This window comes from Pantherophis guttatus, chromosome 1, assembly GCF_059756535.1.
Source record: "Pantherophis guttatus breed Tessera chromosome 1, ASM5975653v1, whole genome shotgun sequence".
NCBI lineage: Eukaryota > Metazoa > Chordata > Lepidosauria > Squamata > Colubridae > Pantherophis > Pantherophis guttatus.
In genome coordinates this window covers 163,643,713-163,668,641 of record NC_142063.1, presented here as the reverse complement: position 1 = coordinate 163,668,641, position 24,929 = coordinate 163,643,713, and the positions used below count along the sequence as shown (strand labels likewise).

The following is a 24,929-nucleotide window of genomic DNA, read 5'->3' as shown; positions in this document are numbered from 1 at the left end:
TTAAATCAGTTTATATATCAGTTTTGGCAGAGTAATCTGCCTTGATTATGACACCCTTATTGTAAATTTCAAATCAACAGTAGAAAACATAACCTGAGCAATTATAAAATGATGACTAGGTTTTAGAAAATAATGCTGACTTTCCCATGTCTTTAATATATATGTAGAAGTGTAACATTTCTTACCATCTTCCTTTATTACTAAGCAATCCTTTCAACCACAGGAATGAAGTTTTGAAAACTGAAGTACAGCATATAATACTATAATTCTCATATAAGGAGGAATGAACAGGAGAATTTAAGTAATTTTGAGAATGTAATCCAGGTTAATGCTCTTTTCAGTGGATGACTGTAAACTCCAAATCAAAGTGAAAGAAATGATGGTAGTTAATTGTAGAGAGGTGAAGAGTGGAGAGAGTCACACTATTTCTAAACCAAGAAAGACTATGATATTCAGACATGGCTATTTTTCTTTTAACAAAAGAAAGCATCACATTTAAAGAGGATTTTTTGTTGCAACCTCTCTTTGGCAAGTCTAAACATTTTTTTTTTAATTTTAAAAGAGAGTTAAGCGTAATTCTGGAGAGGGAAGCCATTCTGTCGTTTGCATTAAGGCAGCAGATGAAGTTCCAAAGAGCTTCAAAAGAAAAGGAAAAATGCTGGATGCGCACATCGTGTTGAACCGGAGCTGACAATGTGATTTGCTCAGTAAATCATAATTGGCTGAGCAAGCATAATATGCTAAGCAAAACCATGATTGAGAAACGCACTGCTCTGAATAAAAAAACCTCTCAAACAACATTGTGGCTTCATGTTAGGTACTAATCCCAAAATGAGAATTGCTCAATAGGCTTTCAAGAAACAACAGCATCTTTTTATCTCTGTACAAGTTAAGTAATAAAGAAAAAAATATGAAACTGTATAGATAAATGATATTTACTTTTAAAAGGAATCCTAAATCACCCTTTTTCTCCTCCAGTTATTTCCACTTAGATCTTCCTTTTCTCCTGTATTTAGGTCTCCTAATCTCATCTTTACCCATTCTGTTCTACAGTCTCACAAGCCATATGTCACTATTAATACTTTTTACTAAGACACAGCAAGGGGAATTATAGTAGTTATGCATCAATTGTTAATTACATTATTAAATTACTCAATCTATTACAGTCATTAAAATAGATCTACCGTTCAGCATATAATTATATATCACACATTTAATAATCTTATTTTTGTAATATTGGGGGAAAATACCATTTCATATATCAGTCTAGAATTTTCAATCTATGCCTTTCTGTGAAATGAATCAAATATAAACTAATATATGGAAATTTATAGCATACTTACGTATATTTCACTGTGATCAAAGCGTTGTTTGAGATTGCTGATAAAGGTTTCCTCAGTAAGGGGCTCCAGAAGAACCATATCTCCAACCCCAATCATATTGTCAAGAAGAGATGTCTTCACCTCCATTTTTGCCATTTTTCTTTACTATAAGAAAAAAAAGAGATTAACGTTTAATATAACATTCAAATTAACACAACGGAGGAATGAAGACCTTCAATGGATCTTTCTAGCACACAGCAAAACATGAAAAAAGTATTTGGAAAAATATTGCTTATGGTAAGATGGATGTGGATAGCTTTCAAAGTCAGAAAATAACTCTTTCCACTGTCTGCTTTTACTATATGGAAGTTGTGAAAAAGCTGTTCTCAAAAGTTCAAAGAACTATTAATTTTTTTATATCCTTACTTCTATAAATTACTGTTTGCAAAAATTACAATATGTCTCATAAGGAAACCTAGCATATTAATAAGTAGCTTTGAAGAACTGACCCAGGATCTCTGAAAAAGGACCATCATGAAATAACACTTACACAATTTGCTCACAAAGTTTAGACCTGTGATGGCGAACCTGTGGCACGCAGAGCCCTCTCTGTGGGCACGTGAGCTGTCGCCCCAGCTCTGTTAAATATGTTAAATTAAGTGATGTTAAGGACATGTATGTTAAGTGATTTTCTATTGTTGAGGCAAAACTACACATGAGCACATGGCATAGACCCACAGAGATCTGAACCAGAGCAGGTAGTATGAAGTGCAAGAGGAAAGCAAGCAAGAAATATCCAGGCAATTCCAAAGAAAAGGGTCTTAGATGTGGGGACAGAACTGCAAAAAAATGTAAAATGATCCTACTGAGAGATAATAGAAGGGAGATTATGGGATGGGAGAAGAGAACTCCAAGGGTGAACAGGAAAAGAAAGGCAAATTGCAAATGCATGAGCTAATTCACAGCTAAATACAAGTGAACAGCAGATCCCACTTTTCTTTTGGTCACCTTCTCCTTTTCTCTTCATTTGCCTTGTAACAATTCTATTGAATTTCAATCCATTGTTGGTATCAATCACACCTAGTATGAACTAGTAGGCAAAGAGGCAGGATACTGACCTGACACTCAGCCTGGAGAGCCACCACTGATGCAGCTATCAAGGCACAGAAATCCTTCTTTACCCATCACAGTTATTTCAGATCAAGCACCAAAACTTCAAGGAAAAAAGGATGTTTCCTCAGAGTCAGGAACTTAGTGCACCAGATAAATATTTTCAGCAAACAGCAATTGCATATGTAGCATTCTAAAGTCCTGGTGGCTCCTACATGACTGCTAACATTAATTACGGCATCTTTCAGAAACTTCACAGTATTATCAAAAAGCAGAAAATTAACCATGTTTCCAAACAGAAACCCCCAAGAAAGTATTAATTTCTACATGATGATGATCTAGTTCAGGGATGTCAAACTCAATTTCATTGAGGGCCGCATCAGGGTTGTGTTTGACCTTGGGGTCCCTGGGTAGTGGTATGGCTTGGATGGCCGTGGCCAGGGTGAGCGTGGCCAGCCTGACGTCATTCATCGAGGCTCTGTTTTCAGCCGCAGTGGCCTCCTGCGGCCCTCTGCCAGCAAAAACGGAGCATGGGCGGGCCTTGCACAGCCTCCCTGAGCTCTGTTTTAGCTGGCAGAGGCACCATGGGTCGATCCTTCGCTGTTTCCAGGGCGGCCCCACAGGCCAGATCTAAGCACCCTGTGGGCCAAATCCGGCCCGCAGGTCTTGAGTTTGACACCCCTGATCTAATTGTATTTTTAGCTGTTCTTTCAATTCAGCTTCAAAAAAAACAACAAATTATTAGACTACATATATATAATTTATAGTAAGTATTCATATTGGACTATTCAATCTTAAAACATGTGAATCTTATTTTATACTTTTAAAGAAATCCACAAATCTGCCCTTACAAAAATCCATAATATTCACATCTCACAAGGGCATTAATTTTTCAATGAGAGATAGGCTTGTTTGCTGGAGTAAAATTAGTTTCATTGCATCTTAAAACTATATTTATTATTGTTTATATTTACAATACATTTATGGTTCTTCATTGGGTACCTGAATTTTATTTTGATACAAAGAAATGACATATAGGTACATAAATCATTCAACAAGGAAAGCATCCCTTTGGTTTCTATTCAATAATAATCATGTGTATGCATGCCCTAAAATCACTTCAGTTTTGAGTAGAGACCCTGAGGGCACTTCAAAATGCTTCAATTTATGCTCTGCATAAGGTCTAGTATTTATCCAAATGCACTGTAGTGCAGGAAAAGAATAATGAAATGCCAACTAAAGGGAAGTGAAGTACAGGAGTAATTGGGTTCATATATTTTACTTTGTTGGTGTGACACAGATTTTTGGGTATTGGTGAGACAATTAATATTTATGTCATAACTGATTCTTCAATGAATCACGGATGTCTTTCTCAATGAAAAATACAATTTGTACAGCAAAGAAAAACATACAGCATTTACATATTATGGAATAGCACAGGAATCAATTCAGAATTTTCATCTATGCACTCACTCAGTGGGAGTAAAATAGAAGTAACTTACTTTAAATCCAACCCATGATTAGTAAATGTAAAATCAGAGAAATGTGTTCCCCCAACACACATTTGCTCAGATCAGGATAAAATATGTTGGGCTATATATCTTGTTGGTTTCTGTTAATGATGCCCTAAATAGATTTGCATTCAGTACTCCAAGCCACAGATATGCAAAGAATATGCAAGTCACCAAAATATGTTTCATATTTTTCTCCTAAATTTGTATTTTTAAAAACTCTTGCTTCCTGGCAGTGGGAACATTACATGTTTTTTGGGATGCTGTTCGTCAATAAAATCCTACCTTACAATACATTAGAACCACAGCAATTAAGATGGGTCAAATGTTGTACCCATTCCCACACTCAGCCTTGAATGCCAAGCTACATGCATCTTGTAGAGAATGGGCTCTGCAAAAAATCTGAAAAAGTGTGCACTATGCACATATGAAACTTCTCTCTTTGGAATATTAAAGGTTCTAGGTCCTTTGCAAGGTTTAGATGGATCCTTCAATAGTTGTCCCTGCCAAAACAACAGTGGAATAGTGGAGGCCCTCTTACACTGAAGTGAAACTCAATAGGAAATACAAATCTGAAACAAAGGGCTAATCTTAAATTGGACACTTCTTGCCCACAAGAGACAATTAAACAGTGAAAGTTGAATGTCCATTATAACTTTATTTAGTAAGGTTATTTACTAAGGTTATATTTAGCCTTAGAAAATAAGGTTATAATGGACATTCAACCTTTCACTATTTTAATTATCAAACACCAAATCTGGCGCAAGGTTGAACATCCAACAATTGAAAGAAGCTGTGCTTGACAGGGTAGCATGGTGAGTACTTGCCTATAGTCACCATAAGTAAAATTATTTATTTCCAACCACAACATGGTTATAGGTTGTGTCAATATTTTTCAGCAATGTGAGTCAATGTGGGCTCTAAGTTCCATAAAAGGGAGGCTGTTATGATGACAAAGTTACAAACTACAGCAGAAATGTGATCCACTGCATTCAAACCGATTGCATTATGCTCCAGTAAATTGTGGTTTCTCTACAATATAGTTCCAATTTATTCTACTTTGGTCAGACACCATTTAAAGTAATGTGATCAGTACCATATTTTTAAAAAGATTTGGAGAAACTGAAAAAAAATTCAGAAAAGGGCAATACGTTATGATCAAAAAATTAAATTAAATCCCATGAAGAAACACTAAAGGATATACAGTTTATATACATGATACCTGAAAGGAAATCATATAGAATTTCCAATTGTGTTCTCTGTTGTTTGAATGCAGGACCACAGAATGATGGGTTTAGGAAATATTAGGGGAAAAAAACCTTCCTAACATTAGATGTGTTCAAGTTAGGCAAGTCAGCTATATCTCTGGAACTGTTTAGCCTAGATTTCTGCAATAATAAAACTTCAATGGCCTTATGGATTCCTATTAATTCTAAGGCTCTACAAATCCATGTGCATGTTTTTTATATTAACACTGCAGTAGGTAGTCATTTTGGCTATTAAACTTTTCAAGTTCTGGTAGATCAAAGGGTCTCCCTTCCCCGCTTTGAAAAAAATATTTCATGTCACTAGATGAGCCCAGTCAAATCACATGGCCAGATGGCTTCAGTCTTTACAGAAGAATGTTTTGAACTATTAAGAAAAATGTTGCAGGCAAAGTATGTTTTAACGTTATTAACAGTATTCACCATACAATGGTGTTTGTGGGTTTCTTTGAATTTGCCTTAAAAAAATTCCAAGAATTACCACAGCATCTATGTGGTAATGTTCAGACCAGAACAAAGGGTTGCAAGCTGGGAGAAAAACTAACCTAAAATAAGATCAATCAGATCAATACACGTGAGCTGCTTTTCTTTAAACCCCATTAAACTAATTCATTGTCATAGTGGAACAGTTCTTATTCAAATGCAAACAAAAACAAAAATAGAGGCATAGCCATCAACATTCAGGAATGTTGAGTAAAGGTGTTTAGGAACATCTTCAGAATGATAATTTAAAGCAGATTCAGCATTTTAGTGGCTACAAATCATTAGATAAAAATCTTTCCCGCAGCTTTATCTTCTACTGAGCAAGTGTGAAAGCCATTTTCATAAGATACACTACGAATGCCTTTAGATATTAAAAGTACAAAACTTCAATTCTCTTCATTTGATGGTTTCTGTAGGGTTTTTTTAGTCTTACCACCACTTACATTTAAACAATATGAAAAGAATCACCACAAGGTTTGAGCTCTTCAGCTATCCTCTTAGGATACTGTGAGATAGTAAAGTTTAAGTTACACCATTTTAAGATTAAAGCTAAATGGCAATCTAGTTTTTGATCTGCCCTTCAAAGGTTGCATTTGCATTCCTGTTGCAGAAGAGAAATACATATGGTCTCTGGAATGAGATTTCCTCTCCCTGTCTCCCTCCCTGCCCCTCCCCAGATCTATATGATTCTCACTCTGATGGGTGTTCTGGAAAGCCTTGAAAATAAGGCTGTTCATCCAACCTTCAAGGTAAGATAGATATGCTCTATTTCTTACAAGTAGTTTTAGATATCATTTTAACATGACTAATAAAACAAGGACTGTACACCAGTTATGACATTTCAGCCAATCTGTACCATTAATTTACAGTGTTTTTTAGGCTAGATCTCATTACTACAAGATAATACAATATTTGATACTGAGATTTTTCTTTCAACAGATAGTTGAATCTATGATATGAAAAATTAATAAAAGCCCTTTCTGCCCTTCCCGTATTATTTCAGATGAAAATAATGCCCAGCAAATATCACAGCATACAATCTATCTATAATGGTTACAGACTGTAATATGGTATTCTATTTTATTCCTACAGTTTATTAAAGCATCTCGGAAATCAGTATTTCTTATTGGTATATCCCAGAATTCTGGGAGTTGAGTTCTACGTATCTTAAAGTTGCCAACATTGAGAAACACTGGAAATGTATCAAAATTATCTAGCAATTATCAAATTGCTCAAGTACAGACACTTGAGCAATTTTGCTAATAAATCCCTACCTGCACATTCATGACACACAGGGTTACAAACAAAATGTTAATGCAAACAGTGGCTAATCCAAAATTAAACCAGGTTAGAGTAACAGCATGGTTTGCAAAATTCAGCCATGAAATATGTAATGTAAAGACTGGTTTTTCATTACTCACCAATCCATGATTAACTGAACTAAAATGATCACACGATATACTAAATTCACAGGGATGGTTTGTATTTATAATTAAGCCATATGATTACTATTTAAAATTTAGAATCAGCTGATGCATGTTCCCTGAGTATTTTACTACCCTTCCCAAATAAGCAAACAAAAAACGTTGCATTCAAATCAATCTTTATTACGGTCAAAGACCAGCACAATGATGCATTACTAAAAGCAATGCTAGTTCTACTATGTTTATAAGAAAAAGAAAGGCCATCAATTTCATATTACTTTATAATTTTATTATTACAATATCAAACAATTCTTAGCTTTATAAAATTAGGCTGTGTTACTGAAAAGTATAATTCTTATGGTCAAGAAGGGTTTTGCTTGGCTGGTTTCCAAATGCCTTAATCATCAGAACAATTTTTAGAAAGAAACAAACAAGCTTCTTAGTAAAGGACACTGTATTCAGAAGGAGAAATGATACAGAGAAATTAGGCTATGACAACTGCAATCTAGAATCAGATTAAGTCATTTGTAATTGATTGCTGTATATCTCTTCTTTCCCCTTTCTTCACATTAGATATATATGGGGAAAATGTAATCTTTTCCAAAGACAGACAGCAGTCTCATTTAAACAGCCCACCTGCTAATCACAGATACAGTAATCAGGAATTGTGTGGAATGAATGAGCAGATTGGTTGAGGATTAAATTCCTCTTTTTGTTGTTGTTGTTGTTTTCTTCTGTTCAATGGTAACTGATTCTTGGAGACTACCTGGACAAGTCCATGGAGTTTTCTTGGCAAGGTTTCTCAGATTTGCCTTCGCCTACTTCTTCCTGGGGCTGAGAGAGGGATTGCCCCAAATTTGCTCAACTAGCTTTGTGCCCAAGGCAAGACTAGAGCTCATGATGTCTGGTTTCTAGCCTTAATCAGACCACCAACCTGGCTCTCCTTTATTAATAAGATAAAATCGCTCACTGCCAAAAGTGCCAAAAGATGAATATCTGAGAATGGAAAACTGAGATAGTTGGGAAGTTCAGTTAAAATCTCACCAGAAATTAGCCATAAATCAATCTGTACAAGGATAAACTCTCAGTGATTACCAGAAATGTAGCATCTCATATCCCTTGTTTAATAGTCTATTTGTGACTCAAAATCATTTTTTCCTATTCAATTCTATGTACATCATGGATGGCATTTCAATTTTAGAAGTTTCTTGAATGCTTGAAAATGGGATAAATTCAAGTATCTGCAGCTAACATGAGACATTTGAACTAATGAGTCAATCCCACATGGCATAAGAGTCAAATTGATGACACTCAACTGTCATACCATCACTAGGCTATGCATAAAGTATTCAAAGGAAATATTTATAGGAGTGTGGATAGAAATGAAGTAAATACTTCAGCATGATAAACTGAATATAGTAAGATCACAGTGGTATTTCTTATCACACTCTCCTTCCAGAGATTGGACTGATAGCTAGGATTTAGTCAATGACTTTAAAAATGCAGGTTTAACAACTCCACAAATTCCTTTAGCATTTTTGCATGTGTTGATTAGCAAACAAAGGTGTAAGAAGATCCTATTGATCTTAGAAATAGGTAGCTATCTGCCACTTGCTTCTGCTATCTGAAGCTCATTATGGAATTCTCTAGTCATGTATCACCACATCCCAAGTCAGTAACTATGTTTTGTTATTGTTATTCATGTTATGTTATGTCACATTATGTTAACTATGTCATTGTTATTCCTACCCCCGCAGCTAGTATTTTTACAAAGCTACCATGGGTGACTTTTAAAACTATTTAAAAGAATCTGCCAAAATGACTCCTAAACTCTCTACTGCATAAGACTTGTGACTGTAGCAAAATGGCTAGTCCAGTTAGAAGATTCAGAAGGGTAGAATACCCCATCTCTTGTTATTTTTACGTGAACAGCTGCACTGTGTGCAAGATGAAAAATGAGGAACCCTTAATTGCGAAGAGCAACTTAGTCCTAGGGCTGTGTCGTGCTTCAGATCTGATTCCCAAAAGGGATACATGAACTCGCAGGGGCATGTACAAAGCATCTGTTTGCAACTCTAAAGAGCAGCTGGTTTTTTTTAAGACTTGCAGAGAGAGGCTATGTGTGAAACCTTGTATGCTCCAAAGCAGCTTTTTAAAATTTAAAGTGCTACACATCCCTGATTATATGCTGTCAAGTCAGTGTCAACTTTTAATGACAACATACTGTATCGTCTATTTTTTTCATGATGATCTGCCCCTAATTGGCCCTTTAGGTCTTCCAATGTACATCTCTACTTAATCCCAAAAGGAGAAGTGGGCTATTCCTACATGGATTGGAATAAAATATTTTGGATTAGTTCACTTCTGCTTTTATCTGAACATCTGAGGGGCTTCAATCTGCGCAAAGAATAATGTTCCCCTTTCTCCCACTCCCAACCTCCACCTGTTGAGCTGAATGTTCTGACAGGGTAATGTACTCACCTTGCATTGAATGAAAGTATGGTTCTCCACACAATCCAATACTTTACTCAAATTATATGGAAGAGTGTACTTAGATCTCAGATTACATAGAGGAATGTATACTTACCTAAATCTGTGTGAGTACAAAAAGTTTAATATAGCCAAGCTACATGCAGGCAAGAGAAGAACAGTGAACAGAACTGAAGATATAACTCTATTGCCTACCTAGTGTGAAGCCCTCCAAAAATTCAGATGAATACGTGAAGGGTGTTTAAACGAATTATGAAACATTCCATCAAAATATTTAAGTGCTTTTTCTCTACAAGTTATCCAAAGCAAAAGTATGAAAGTGGCACTGCCGTTGTTAAAAAATTAATACAGCAACTTTAATAACTTCTAATATTTCTGGGTTTGTCTGTTTTGAAAAAACCTAAAACACAATTAACTAAGGAATAATAGAGAAGCTAGATATAAAAAAGACTGCATAGAAGATGCATGTGTCATAATAAAATTATAGCTATCTTAGGCATAGCACACCAAAATAGACCATTTTAACTCCTCAGACAATAGGATAAAATACCATGTACAAAAAAATTACTTGAAACATAGAACTGACTGACTATGCATTTGTCCTAGAATCACAGTAACTATACACTTTCCTGGGGAAGTCATTCTAAAATGTACAACTAGAAATAAACTTGAGGCTTAGCTACTACAAATCATGATTTCCAGGATCTCAACTTTCCCCAAAAATCAGTTATTTCATTCTGATTGTAATTATAAAAAAAAAAAAAGATGGAACATCACAGTAGCCCATGACAGAAATGTTTGCAGAATAAAGAATTAAAATTGACACAGGTAATCCAGATGAAAATATAATTTGGAAAATACCGGACTGTGCAGAGATGGATAGATTGACATTGAAATGAAAAGATAAAGGAGATACAGAGTATTATTTAACATGGAATACGTTTTATCAATGGTTAAGAGATAAGAGGTAGAAATTAGATGAAGAAAGAGCATTGCTATGTGTAAGTAAAATATAAATGTTGCTTTTTAACTATAAGTATGCTAATAGAATATGATCATAAATAAGCTAATATAATTATAAATATGGTTATAATTATTACATATATTATTATTACTATCAGTATATGTTTTTTTTCTTCTGTAAAATGAAATGCCCAGACAACACATTGTATTCATAATACTTATATATAAATAAAAAAACTTGACTTCAAAAAAAAAAGTATAGGTAATCCTTGATTTATGACCAGAATTGAGCCCAAAATTTCCATTGCTAAGCAAGGCAGTTGTTAAGTGAGTTTTGCCCCATTTTACAATTTTTTTTTGCTCCAGCTAAGCAAATCACTGCAATTGTTAAATGAATCACACGGTTGTTAAGTAAATCCAGCTTGTCCCATTAACTTTTCTTGTCAAAAGCTGGCTGGGAAGGTTACAAACGGTGATCTATGACCCTGGAAATACATGCCAGTTGCCAAGTGCCCAAATTTTGATCATGTGGCCATAGGGATGCTGCAAGAGTCATAAGTGTAAAAACTAGTAAAAAAAGTGTCAATTTACCAGTTTTCACACTTATGAGTTTTGCAGCATCCCCATGGCCACATGATCAAAATTCAGGCACTACATAAGTCACTTAGTTCAGCGCCAATGGAAATTTGAAGAGTCACTAACTGAATGGTTGTAAGTTAAGGATCACTGTATGTGTATAAAATACTCTTTTGAATGTTTTAAAATATTTAAGTAAACTCCAGGCTTATTGTTTTAAAAGAGTGGATGGGGGAATGTGGCATATTCCAGTTTCACCTTTATTTATTTTTTTTAATGCCCTGGGTTCCCATAAAAATGGAAGGAGATTGGAGCCAGGTACTTCATTTAGAAATGTGCTCGTATGTCCAGAATTGTTTTTTATATAACTCCCGTTCCTACCCATTTTGAAAGAGTTTTCACAACAATGCTTTCAAAAGTCAAAAGGTAAATTGGGTGTTCTTTAATATTTTACTAACAATTTGAAGGAAGAGGTTGAAAGACTTTTTAAATTTGCAGATGATACAAAACTGAACAGGGCAGTGAATATACTACAAGACAGAAATAAAATTCAAAATGAACATATTAGGTCCGAAAAATAGATTAAAAGCAACAGGATGAAATTTCACCATGACAAATGCAAAGTTCTTAACTTAGGAACAAAAATCAAATGCAGGATACCTGCGCTACTGTTCCAAGATAGTTTATGAAAAATATCTTGAAACAGTAGTCAACCACAAATCAATTTTGAGTCGTTAGTGTGACATTTCTGCTAGATAAGGCAAATGCAATTTTGGGCTGTATCAACAGAAGTATTGTTTTGAAATTGTGTGGAATAATTATTCTTCTGTTGCATTCTGCTATTGTTCAGATCACACATCAAATATCTCTAAGAAGGATTCAGAGAAACTTGAGCAGGTTTAGTGAAATGCAATGAGGATGATCAGAGAATTAGAAAGTAAGTCCTATGAGGAGAGATTGAAGATGTTTAGCCTTGAGAAAAGATGATCAAAATGGGGATATATAATAACTGTGTTGCTGCTGCCATTGTGGGGAAGGGTATGGGTTTTCATGTTGTGGGTTTTTAATGTTGTAAGTTGCTCAAAGTCACCTCTGAGTGAGTTTGGTGGCCATATAAATTTGTCAAATAATTAGCACTCTTCCAGTATATGAAAAGGTATTGCACAGATGACAGTCAAGATCTCTCCCACCCCCCACCCCACCCCCCACTTCCCCCTTCAAGTGTGTAGAATATGGGATAATGGATTTAGGTGACAGAAAGATAAGATTCGTATTGATTGGGAGGTTTTTTGGGGGGAAAATCCTAAAAACAAAAGCCATTGGACAATATTCCAATCACTGGGGCAGATGTTTCCCTTCTTGGATGTTTTAGGGGGGTGGGGTAGATAGTAACGCTTAAATTTAGATTTCTACACTGAGCAAAGTATTGGCCTTGATAATCTAAAAGTCTCATTCCAATCTACGATACTATGAAGAAGACACTACCTTCTTTACTGTATGCTATATTTCAGGAGAAACAGCTTTTTACAGAATACAATAACAGTCACTGTCTCAGAACAAAAGTGAATCCATAATATTTAGAGTAAAACATAGCAGAAAGCTAATCTAGAGGAGCTGATCTTCAGGAGCTGAGGCTAACTGCTCATTCCTATAAAATAAATAAGCAGTGAAGGCAATCAGTTGTGAAATGTATAGTTTGTAAGATCTATGCATCCTTCCCATTATACTGTGACTGGAATGAATTGCTGACAAGGATCACTCTTTACAACTATCTCTTTATTTCTTGCATATAGAAGGATAATTGCAAAGAATGTAGAGAAGGCAGGCAACTAATGGTTAAAAGAAGCAAGACATGAGTGAAAAGGAGTAAGAATTATCTTACAACTGAGTGAATGAAATTAAAAACAAAGGAGTGAGATTATTTGGGTAAAATTGAAGTGAAAGAATACTGAGAAGTGTCCATCAGGGATTTGAATAGAAATGATAACGACAAATCAAAAATTAAAATTGAGATAGATATTTAAATGTTTGTGAAAAGAAAATCATATATCCTATAAGGATGAACAATTGAAAGACTGAGAGTATAGAAAGTGTAATTGGAGAAATGTTAAAATATGGATGTATTTTGTTCCCAAGGTGGTTGTGCAACTTGTTTAACAAGCATGTGAAGACTATACTTTGCCTGGTGGTTGGAAGAATGGTGCTATTATTCTCCTATACAAAGGTAGCAGAACTGAACACAGAAAACTAAGTGGGAATAGTTTATCAATGGAGCCTAGGAAAGTGTTGGGCAAAATTCTGACTGCAAGGTTTTAAAAAATGCCAAAAAGCAAAATTTGCACACTAAGTAGAGTAAGACTTTCTGCTAGGTAGGGAATGTGTAGGCCAAATTTTTGCTACTTAGCAGGTAAATGAGAAATGGATGAATGTGAAAAAGTAAGTCTACTATATGATTGTTGATTTAGAGAAAGCATCTGATAAAGTGAATGGCTTCAATGATAATTTTGTGTAAGCATGGAATTGAAGGTTGTGCTGAATATGACAAGAGTGGCATAATAATGGGTGTAAAGCAAGGGTAAGAATAAATGATATTCTAAGCAAATGCTTCAATGTCATTCAGGGTGTACAATAAGAGTATGGGTTTTCTTTCTTTTTATGACCCTGTAATCCCTTGATACAGGAGAGAGTTAGGGTGACTGAATGGAGCTGAGCATTTACTGGCCAAATGCTCTTCCTGACACCTACATGGAATTTGCAGTGGATATTTGATACGATATAATAACCTTTGGTTATTTAATGTATTTATGGAGAAGTATCTTAAAAGCATGTGGTGGTAACAGATGTGTTATTTGGGAATTTGAAAACATGCATATTTTTGTATTCAAATTATATTGTTCTTTTAATTCAGCCAACTAGTTTTATGAAAATGAGACTTAATTTATAACAGGAAAAACATAAAACTGAATGCAATTGGAATGGAGTGCTTGAGAAATATGCACGGTAAAACAAAGAGATAGCATTAAGAATGAATGGCTGCTAAATTAATCTAAATTAAATAAAATAATGAGTGGCCAGTACAAAAACAAAAAGGACATTGAAGCCGTCTGATGCTAATGGTGAGAATGAATGAGAATCCAATCAGAGAGCTAATATATGAAGGCAAATTGAATGAATCAAGAAAAAGAAGACAGAAATTGTGGCTGGACAGTATTGATGAGATCTTAAAAAAGAGAAAGGTAATGATTTTAAGGAACAAAAAACAGTGTATTTTTGTGGAAGCAATAATGGTTTGCAGAAATTAGAAAAATATAATGAGTTATTTAGTATGAACTAAATTTTCCTTCCTTCCTTCCTTCCTTCCTTCCTTCCTTCCTTCCTTCCTTCCTTCCTTCTTTCCCTTTATATGACTGCCCAACATGCAAGTGTGACTCTGGGCAGCTGCACACACAGTACACATACATGCACATATACATAAAGTACAAAGAATTTTAAAAACCTACAAAGGTCACTAAGCATAACAAAACAATTAAGAGAGACAGCTCAACAGGCCATCCAACCTCCTTCTTGACCCTTAGGACCTGAAGTACATGCAATGCTTTACAAAAGGCTAGCAAGATCAGGCTCATTTTATCTGATTTGATATTTTATGCTTCAATCCTTCTGAGTTACTATACCTTACTCTTTTGCTCTGCTTTGTCTAAAATTGCTTACCTCAAAAATGAACAATATGATGGTTATATATCAATACATATGTAACTATAAATTAATGTTTTGGCAACTCTTCTTTATAAATGTAACTAATTACTCAAATTGCATTAGGTAATCCAATAATACAAACCAAATATTTCACACATAACTTCACAATTCATTTTCCTTTAAAATTAGAGTAGGCAACTTGCAGCTTTCAAGCAAATTTTTTGTAGCCTTATGAACCCTCCTCTAATATCGCAGTAGTGATAAGCAGAAAATTTATTTATCAATGAAGAATGGTGGGAAAGCAAATAAAATGTACTATGTAATCCACAGTGTACACTTAACAAGCTTTAAAAAACAAACTGGAAAATTTAGCCCCACCTATGCATGTCAACTTTATAGTATCATCCCCACCTATTGTAGCTCTTACCCCTAAAAAAATATTTAAAAGTTAACATCTCTGGGCAGTAACATTTCTTTTATACTATTTTTACAAAAAAAGTCCATTTTAAACTAAATTTTATCACACTACAGCTTAATATGCAATCACTAGTCATCACTTTTAAGCAATGTTTGAAGGATAGGTGCTCTTCATAGAGTATACAAAAAGTAGGATAAAATGTAATGTATTGCAACCCGTTCAAGAGTCATTTTCAGCACAATTATAGAGGAACAAGCTCTATTGAATTCAATGGCACATACTTCTAACATTTAATCTATAATATGTATGAGCTACCCTCAAAAGGAAAGAAGATGAATGAGACCCATTCTATAGCTGTTAAGGTATTAGACTTGGATCAATGAGATGCTGGTTCAAATTGGTACAGCTTGCTGATTTAGCATTTGACAGCCACTCTTTCTCAGCCCAACTCATCTTACAGTTATGAGATAAATAGCAAAGACCCATCTACAAATCCTCTTCACAAATGATAAATAAACACATTTTCTCTTGATTACTTTACTTTTCCTGTTCTGCAACTTCTCCCCTTTACTAATTTGTCACAAATATATCTGAAATGTTTCATTACTGCCTTATTCATTTCCCAGGGATGTCTGCAACATTCCTAGCTTGAGATACTGATGCAAGAGATTTCAATCTATGAATTTCCACTAAATTGTGGAAGACAAAAAGATGCCAACTGGATGAAATAAGAGAAAACAGGCAGAGTTCCAAGCAGAAACAATTTAAAGGAAGTAATACAGATCATGATTAGACATGATTGATAAACAAATTGTTTATAAATCATCTGGCAGTCTTCTTACAACAAATAATAGTCTTTAGTGAAATCTTAAAATGAAGAGTAGTTGATTCTCTTACAGGAAGGCAGAATAGACTAAATGACGACACAAGTGTGAACAGATGGGCAAGTAAGTTCTATTGACTTAATTGCAAGCCTGTCTTAATCTTCTAAATTCTTCTATGGAAGGAAAAGAATGAGAGAGCTCTTGAAAAATGATCTCACGACAGTGTTACAGAACTAAAGAACCACGACCCCTCAATTCCTTTTCACAGACATCCCCTCACATCTGGGCTAAGCACCCTTTCTCAGATAATGAATAGAACTGATCCTATCCCAGTGGGCTATGTAAAAAAAGCTGAGCTTTAGAGGTGTGTGTATATCTGAATACAATGAAGAAGGCAATAGGAAGAAATTATATATTTGCTTTCTTAAGGAAAAGGCTTGAACTTCTGGAAGAGACACAGAAAAACAGGTAAGTCTTTTGTCACAATTGCACCTCCATTCAAGGATAGGCTTGCAGAAGTCATTGTGAACAGCTATTTACTGAATGGAGTTTCTGTTTGCAAAGAAGTTGATAATCACAGTTAAAAACAGAGGCAGAATACAGAGTCCGCCAGCAGCAGCAACTTCATTCACTGCCATGTTGCAGCTCAGCCAACAGAGAACTTGTTGCAACTAAATTGTTACCTCTGGATTTTACTAAAACAAATCCCCAATCAAGCACAGATATCCTGAACAAAGCGACTCTTAAGGATCAAAAATTGGAAGCACACCCTAAATCGCTTCAGGGCTTAACAGACTGAAATCTGAAATCCTAGAATCTGGTTTCAATCCCTCTGCAGGCACCAGGCACGCACAAAAGGACAGAACACATACACACACACACACACAAACATAAGAGTCCTTGAGACTAAACAAAGACCAGGCAGGCAAGAGAAGGACACCAGAGAACTAACTACTGTAATCCAAATCCAACTTTCCCTGGAGAAAATCATAAACAGCTTGCAACCTTCCTCCCAGAAAAGTGTATATCCTTGCAACAGGGTTCTTCACCAGCTTCACTTAAACGTGCAGGAAATGCACTCTAAATTGTCCCTCCAGATCTCACCTGCTTTTCTAACATCCAAACCACCTACCTCTTCCCTACCTACCCAATATACTCAGCCCCTGTCCCTCCTCTTTGGCCCCCAATTCTTTATTCCCATTCTTTCTCCCTGATCCCATCTTGCATTCCTGAAGCCCATTCTTCAGCCCTGCAAGGTTTTCATGCCACTCCATCTCCTGCTTCCTGTCCGCAACCAGTTTAATTGTCGTCCATGCACCACAGAATAAAGACGGTCCTCTTGGCGGTCCCCTGCTCTTCCTCCCCTCAAAGTCCCAAGACCTCCCCCCTCCTTTCTGCAAAGTCCACCCCCTCGTTATTCCAAAAGTCCTTGCCTAAATCACTGCAGCTTTCTGCTTCCTTTGCCAGCGCTGCCTCTTAGCAAGACCTTTAACCCAGAAGGCTCCGAGACATCGTCCCTGCTCCTCCTCCTTCCCCCCTTTCTGGCGCCAAATCTTCGTTCTGTGGCCACTGGTTTCCTGAAATCCCCCAATTCCCACCCCAAAGCCCCTCTGTGCCCATCACCATGCATCTCTCACAGTCCCCTTCCCTTCCCCAGCCCCTTTTGGCAACCAGGAGAGCAAGCCGCGGGCAGCCCCGCAATCAGAGAGCACCTGAAGGAAAAGAGCGCAGAAAAGCAGGATAAGGATACCCGCGAGACCATCCACACCACAAAAGCCAACTCTGGCCAAGGAGCCCAAGCGGGACGGCGCCTCTCCGCACCTTTTCTCGTTCTAGGCAATCCTCGCCTCCGTCCAGATGCGCCTCTCGACCCCAGCAAGCGGGAGAAGGGGGGAAAAAAAAGAAAAGAAAGCGGGACAGCTCCTGGGGCTGCCCAACTCCAGCCAACGCTCTCGCTCTCAGGCTCCCGCTCAGGCTGGAATTCGTCCGGCTTTTTCCTCCGAAAAGCAGCCTGTTCCCGAGGAACTCAGCCTGCAGCAAGGACGACCACGCCCCTCCCCGCCTCACAGAAGCAGGAGGCGTGGTAATGACCTCGCGGCAGGGAGTCGGCCGGTTCGGGGCGGGGCTGCGCCGCCGCCGCCGCCTTAGCTCCACACCTCCGCTGCGGCAGGCGAGGTTCGCGCGAAGGGGAGGCGAGCGACCCCCAGCGGCGCCCTGGAGCAGCCGCTGCCTTTCAAGCGCGCGAAAGTTTTAATGCGGGACAGGGGGCGAGATGCGAGTGACGTCCGGGTGGTCGGACGAACGGCTTAGCTCTGGAAGATCCTTCCGTGCCCTTTCGAATTGCAGCCTTCCTGGGGATCATGGGTGAGGAGGTCCAACATTCGTGTAGGGCTTCCGAAAGGCTGCGTTCTCAATTCAGTGGGGCTTAATAACTAGATGAATCATGAATGGAATTCGAATATCGGTTTTACGGACCTCTTTTCCATTTTTTTAATTGACCATTTTGAATAAGTAGGTTTCTTCTGACAGTTTTATTTAAGATCATTGGTCCTTTCAAACTGTCTTAGGTTCCATTGGAAGGAAGACTGGCATGTCTGTAATACTTTATTGAAATAACTACATAATGGTGTAAATGACAGTCTCTGTATATGTGCGTGGGTGGGTGCGTAGGTGCCTTAGACTTAGTCCCTACAGTTTTCTTGGCAGGTTTTTTTTTTTTTTTTTGCAAGTGGTTTGCCATTGCCTTCTTCCTGGGGCTGAGAGAGAATGGCTGGCCCAAGACCTACTGGTTTTAGGAAGGAGTAAAACTCACTTGACTCCCATCCAGTTTCTAACCTGATGCCTTAACCACTACACCAAACTGACATTCTCAAAGAACTCTACTGTATTGTGATTAAACAGTAAGAGAATTATAGTAACATTTTAATTTTTGCATATAGTGTGCTATGGAAATTTAAGAAGAGCGATGCTGGATCAGAGCAACAGTTTACATTCTGTTTTCCTGGTGGCCAATCTGATGCTTATGGCATTATGAATTATATTACTTTATGTAAAGATGGAACATAATAAAGAAATAAGACTTCCAGTATGAAATGAGTACAACAGGACACACTCATATCTTTTCTAACATGCTGTTTCTAAAAATAATACAGAACTGTTTGCATGCTTTGTATGTGATTACTTTGTACTGATTTGGTCATATAGAAAAGGTATTAATGAAGAAATGCAATCAGCAATCATGATCCATTCTAACTTCCCTGCATATAGGAATGAGGACCCAGTTTGTGGGGGCAATAAGATGACTTTGTATAAATATATAAAAGTATGAAGGCTATTGCTTAACGCATTGTAAGCCGCCCTGAGTCTCCGGAGAAGGGCGGCATATAAATCAAATTTTTTTTTAAAAAATGAGACCTTGTACTGGCTGAGGAGAAATTCTGGAAACTACCAAAGTATGCTAACTTGGTTTTACCTGTGCTAAAATGTTGACTGGCATCAGGGAGACCTCAGGGTTTTTGGAAGTTTACAACTGCTTCTTACCCTATAGACTAAGCCATAATGACGAACCTATGGCACACGTGCCCGAAGTGACACACGGAGCCACGTTGCCTGGAACACGCAGTGTCACCTGTTCCTCTTCCGGGTTTCTGGCACGCATGCGCCAGAAGATCAGGTGGCCTTTGTGTGTGCGGCAGTGCTGGAAACCGGAAGAGCTGGTCTTCCGTTTTCTGACATGCACATGCATGCCGGCCAGCTGATCGGTGCATGCATGACAGTAACCGAAAGATTTGCTTGCCGGCGCACATGTGCACGCCGGAAACCGGAAGTACCTTATCCGGCGCACACATGCCCCCTGGGCAGCTCCTCTTCCTGGTCGCGGCCCTGACAAGTACGTATATGCTCCCTTTTTGGCACTTGGTGCCGCCCGTGCACACTCTCCCTTTTCAGCACTCCGTGCCGAAAAGATTCGCCATCACTGGCCTAAGCCATCCAATTAAACCAACCAATGTTGTTTAGTCAAGAAAACATAAGAAAGCAAATTGTAGCAAAACATGATGTTGAAATCCAAGATTTTAATTACAAATCCCTTTTTATTTTAATATCTCTCTTGTTACAGCATTTCTATTAAAATAAACTTATTTAGATTGCAAGATTTTCTATCAAGTTATTTTTAAATAAGATTTTTACAATATAAAACAAATCTAGCTGTAATGATTCATGATAGGGATTTAGAAGTTTTATAACATATATGGTACATAATTTTACTAGAAGCAATTTAAAAGACAGCAAGTTTTTAAAGCTTGGAAACTACTTTATTTAAGAAGTGTCAATTTTAAAACTGATCAATGGGCCAGTTCTGTGTTCTGTTTCTGATTTCCCATAGGCCATTTAAATATTTCAAGAAATCTGTAAGAAATGCATTCCAACCACAGTTCTCCCAAATTATTTTCAATTATTATCAGCAAGTGATATCTAAAGTCATGGATGGATAATCAAGAAATGAAATCCTTTTGGACCGTGATGGGAAATATCCTGTCTACACTTTGAAAAATTCTCAAGACTGAATACAAATTCTAGACAAATTATTTGACTTGAACAAGTGATTTAACATCAGATTTCAAAGTTGTGCATGAGTCTTCTCCATTTGAAATACAAAACACAAATGACCTTTTTATTATTCCCTTTGCAAAATATGCAACAGTAAGCTGGTGTTCTATAATCTACCACTGCATATACCGTAATTAATAATTTTTTTGGGTATGCGATTCCAGGTTTGTCTGGTTCTATAATTTTCTTAGCAATATTTCATAAGTGGTTTGTCACTGTCTGCTTCTTAGGGCTGAAAGAGAATGACTGGCCCAAGGTCACCTAGCTGGCTTTGTGCCTAAGGTAGGACTTGAACTCACGGCCTCCTGATTTGCAGCCTGGAGCCTTAACCACTACTCCAAACTGTATCATACAATAATTAATCATGATAATTATTAAACTTTGAACCTTTGTGCTAAATTTGATGGATTGACAACTTAATCTTAGGAAGTTTTTCTTTACTTGGAAGCAGGTCCTATTAGCTTTAATTTAATATGCTTTTGTTTAGTCCCTCGTATCTTGACTAGAGAGTAAACTTCCTATAGTTCAGTCACATTTCCTTATAAATCAGGATCTAGTTAGGCTGTAAAAATGTTACTTGTTTTCGGCTTAAGAGGATCCACCCCGGTGGATTAGTTTATGACTCTTCAATTTAATTAGAGCACTAATCACGAGCTCTTTAAAATGCTGATTTCTGCTGTAAAACCCTGCATGACTTGGCACCTAGGTATCTATAGGATGGTCTGTTCCAATCTGCACTGGCCTGCCCTATTAGATCATCTAGGGAAAATATTCCTGGTGCACCATCATCAGGAAATAAAAGAACTAAAGCAAGGAAGCCCTTTTTGGTGGCAAGATCAGTCCTATGGAACAACCTCAAACTGATATCCTCCTTAGTGCTTTCAGGAAACTATTGAACATGGAGATTCATGAAAGCTTTTTAAACCTGTTCAGTGCAGCTTTTATTTTATTTGTTTTCACTTTTTTGTATGTTGTATTTTGCATACTTTTTTGTAGTATAATTCCTTTCTTTTTTTATTCTGTGTATTGACCTGCCTGAGGCAAATTATTGTAAATAAGCAAAGTTGTTAGTAGAAACCGACATGGCTTTGTCAAAAACAAATCATGCCAGACAAACCTTATTGCATTCTTTGACAAAGTAACTAAATTAGTGGACCAGCGAAATGCTGTATAGATAATAAGTCCTTTGACAAAGTATATCACAACCTACTTGGTAAGACAGAAAAATGCAAGATAGATAGCATCACTACCAGATGAATTTGTAACTAGCTGACCAACCACACTCAACATATAGATGGAACTGTATCTACATGGAGGGAAGCATGGAGTGGGGTATTCCAAAGTTCTGTCTTAGGCCCAGTACTCCTCAACATCTTCATACATTACTTAGAGGAGAGGATAGAAGAGGAAATAATCAAATTTGCAGACAACACCAAGGTGGGGGGAATAACTAACATGTCAGAAGATAGGTTCAAGATCCAGAAGGATCTTGACAAACATGAACACTTAAATATAAACTAGCAGTACGCTGCAGCTGCCAAAAATGCCAGCTAGGCTGTATCAACAGAAGGATAGTATCAAGGTCATGTGACATATTACTACAGCTTTATGCCGCTTTGGTAAGACCACACTTGGAATACTGTGTCCAGTTTTGGTGACCATGATACAAAAAAGATGTACTTTTTAGAAAGTGCAAAGAAGAGCAACAAAGATTATTATGGCTACTAAAGACTAAAACATGAATGGTTGCAGGAAATGGTATGACTAATCTAACAAAGAGAAGGACTGGGGTGATCGTAGTCTTCCAGTATTTGGAGGGATGTCATGGAGAAGAGGGGCTCAATCTATTCAAAACACCTGAGGACAAGACAAGAAGTAAGGGATGGAAACTTATTGAGGAGAGATCCAATTTAGAATTAAGGAGAAATCTCCTGACAATGAGAACAATTAACCAATTAAACGGCTGGCCTCCAGAAGTTGTGGGTGCTGTGGGGGAGTGTTTGTGGGTAAGAAGAGATTGGACAACCATTTGTCTGGTATGTTATAGGGTCTCCTGCTTGAGCAGGGGGTTGGACTAGAAGACCTCCAAGATCCCTTCCAACGTTGTTATTCTGTATTCCATATGATAGGCAGGTATACAGATGCATAGAGCTTTTGTTTGTCCTCTGAATTATGAATATTTATATAATACAAAATACAACAGGGTAACAGGAATATTAAAAGAACACTAAAATCAGTTTCAAATCCATAGTATACTATGGATGTGCTTGCCAGACAACTAGTGAGTTAAATGAGTGAAGGAGAAGCTCACTAACAACTAAGAAATATTTGATGTGTAACTTATATGGTCTAAGAAATGTAGAAAATTGAATACATATATATCTGAATGAAATAGAAGGTCTAGAGAGCTTTCACAAAGGAGATATATATATATATATATAGAAAGAGAGGGAGGGAGAAAAAGAATTGTGTTACTTTTTAAAAAATTAGACTTACTAAGTGACTCTACATGACTAGTTCAAGACATACAAACATAGCCATTGACAGTTGAAATTGACAAGTGGAACTGTCCTTTGATTTACCCCCAAACTGAATATAATTGCTAATATTTTTCTCCTTGCTTTTTAGTCTTTTAGCTTTTACTGATTTAAACATAAATAAACAAGTTCTATCCGGAGAAAGATTCTGTGGCTTGATATTTGTCTTGTGGATTTTCCCATCAGTTTTTGGGCCATATGTGTTGTGCTTGAAGATGAAAACAGAAAATGTGTTTCTTATCACCTTCTTAAAGCAATGTCAAAATAAGGAGCAGTTTCAATAAAAAGTCTTGAGTGAATGTTGAGTATAACTTCTTATTTATAATATTGGAATTCTTCCAAAATCACCAGAAGGTTATATGTGCCACAAACACAACTTTGCATTTGCTTAAGAAACAATTCTTTGCCGATGGGAGCCAATTATTGTATTGGCAATGGCTCAATGTGCTAGAGAATTTAGGTCCCAGGTACTTTAGAATAGTTTCTCCCTTCCCAGTTTGTTCACATCCTGATAAATTCCTATTCCAGCTGTGATAGAAATACATTTTTTCCCTCTAGCACTTTCCTGCAAGTTGAAGGTTCGCTTTTTTCAAATCAATCTGGTTGCAACTGGAATTGATAAACCAGCTTGTCACCTGAAGCTGATGTTGCCGGCTGAGAGATAGACTGCCCAGATTCACCTGACCAGCTTTGACTCACAGTCTCCTGGTTTCTAACTTTTTTTTTTTTATTTGATTTATATGCCGCCCTTCTCCGGAAACTCAGGGCGGCTTACAATGCGTTAAGCAATAGCCTTCTTACTTTTGTATATTTATACAAAGTCAGCTTATTGCCCCCACAAACTGGGTCCTCATTTAACCTACCTTAGAAAGGATGGAAGGCTGAGTCAACCTTGAGCCTGGTAAGATTCGAACCTGCAGAAATTGCAGGCAGCTGTGTTAATTACAGGGTGCATTAAACCACTGTACTACCAAGGCTCCTAACTTGATACCTGTCATAAGCTGACTCTTTATGACAGAAATAATGGAGACAGAAGGGTGTTTCAGCTCACACAAAAATATCAGAATTGCTTGCCTATCATTTACTGTTCTGTTTAGGATAAAATTATTCTATTTACGATTTAAATATTATGAACATTTTTATTTACTGCATCTGTTTTTTCATATATTCCCTTTTACCTTTGTAATTTTCATTTTTAATAATAATTTGTATTGGTTTAAATGCCTCACTCACCATGAGTGGTGCAGAAGTACCTAGAAAAACAGGATAGAAATAACACATTTTTGTTTGTTTGTTTGTTGCACCTATCTTCCTTATAAGGCAACTCTGGGCAGTATTATTTTTTATTTTCAGCACGGCTCATTTAATTCCTTTTGAATCCTTTTCTGTGAAAAGGAAATGCTGCTCCTTCGTTTGCCATTAGTCAAAACCTGAAAGTGATAAATAATCAGATGTCTGCTGGGTGAGTCAAATGTGGTAACTCCCCACAGTTGCAGAAATTCTGGGAAAGTAGAAAGGTAAAGTGATTATTTCCTTTTTATAACGTGACAAAACAGCATGAGTTGAGCAAACAGCTAGCAAGTAGACTGACATATTATTTTCTGTCCAATTCATGCTGGTGATGAAATGAAAAGTTTCTTAGCTACTCCCATAACTGACAGACATGAAACAGTTTTTTGATTGTATCCGATTATCTGAAACA

The 24,929-nt window shown here is 36.9% G+C and overlaps 1 protein-coding gene across 3 annotated transcripts in view; it reads right to left on the bottom strand.

The window, feature by feature from the left end:
* The window catches only part of MYO1B (myosin IB), a 131,028-nt gene extending 112,780 nt beyond the window's left edge, over positions 1-18,248 (bottom strand). The window contains exons 1-2 of one of the 3 annotated variants that reach the window (XM_034429652.3): positions 17,904-18,248; positions 1,344-1,487 (exon numbers count right to left, since the gene is read on the bottom strand). In XM_034429652.3, coding sequence (XP_034285543.1) covers positions 1,344-1,478 — 135 coding nt within the window. In that variant the 5' untranslated portion in view covers positions 1,479-1,487; positions 17,904-18,248. The remainder of the gene's footprint in view (positions 1-1,343; positions 1,488-17,903) is intronic. The other 2 variants (XM_034429644.3, XM_034429665.3) reach the window with 2 other exon arrangements.
* Between the last annotated feature and the right edge of the window lie 6,681 nt (positions 18,249-24,929).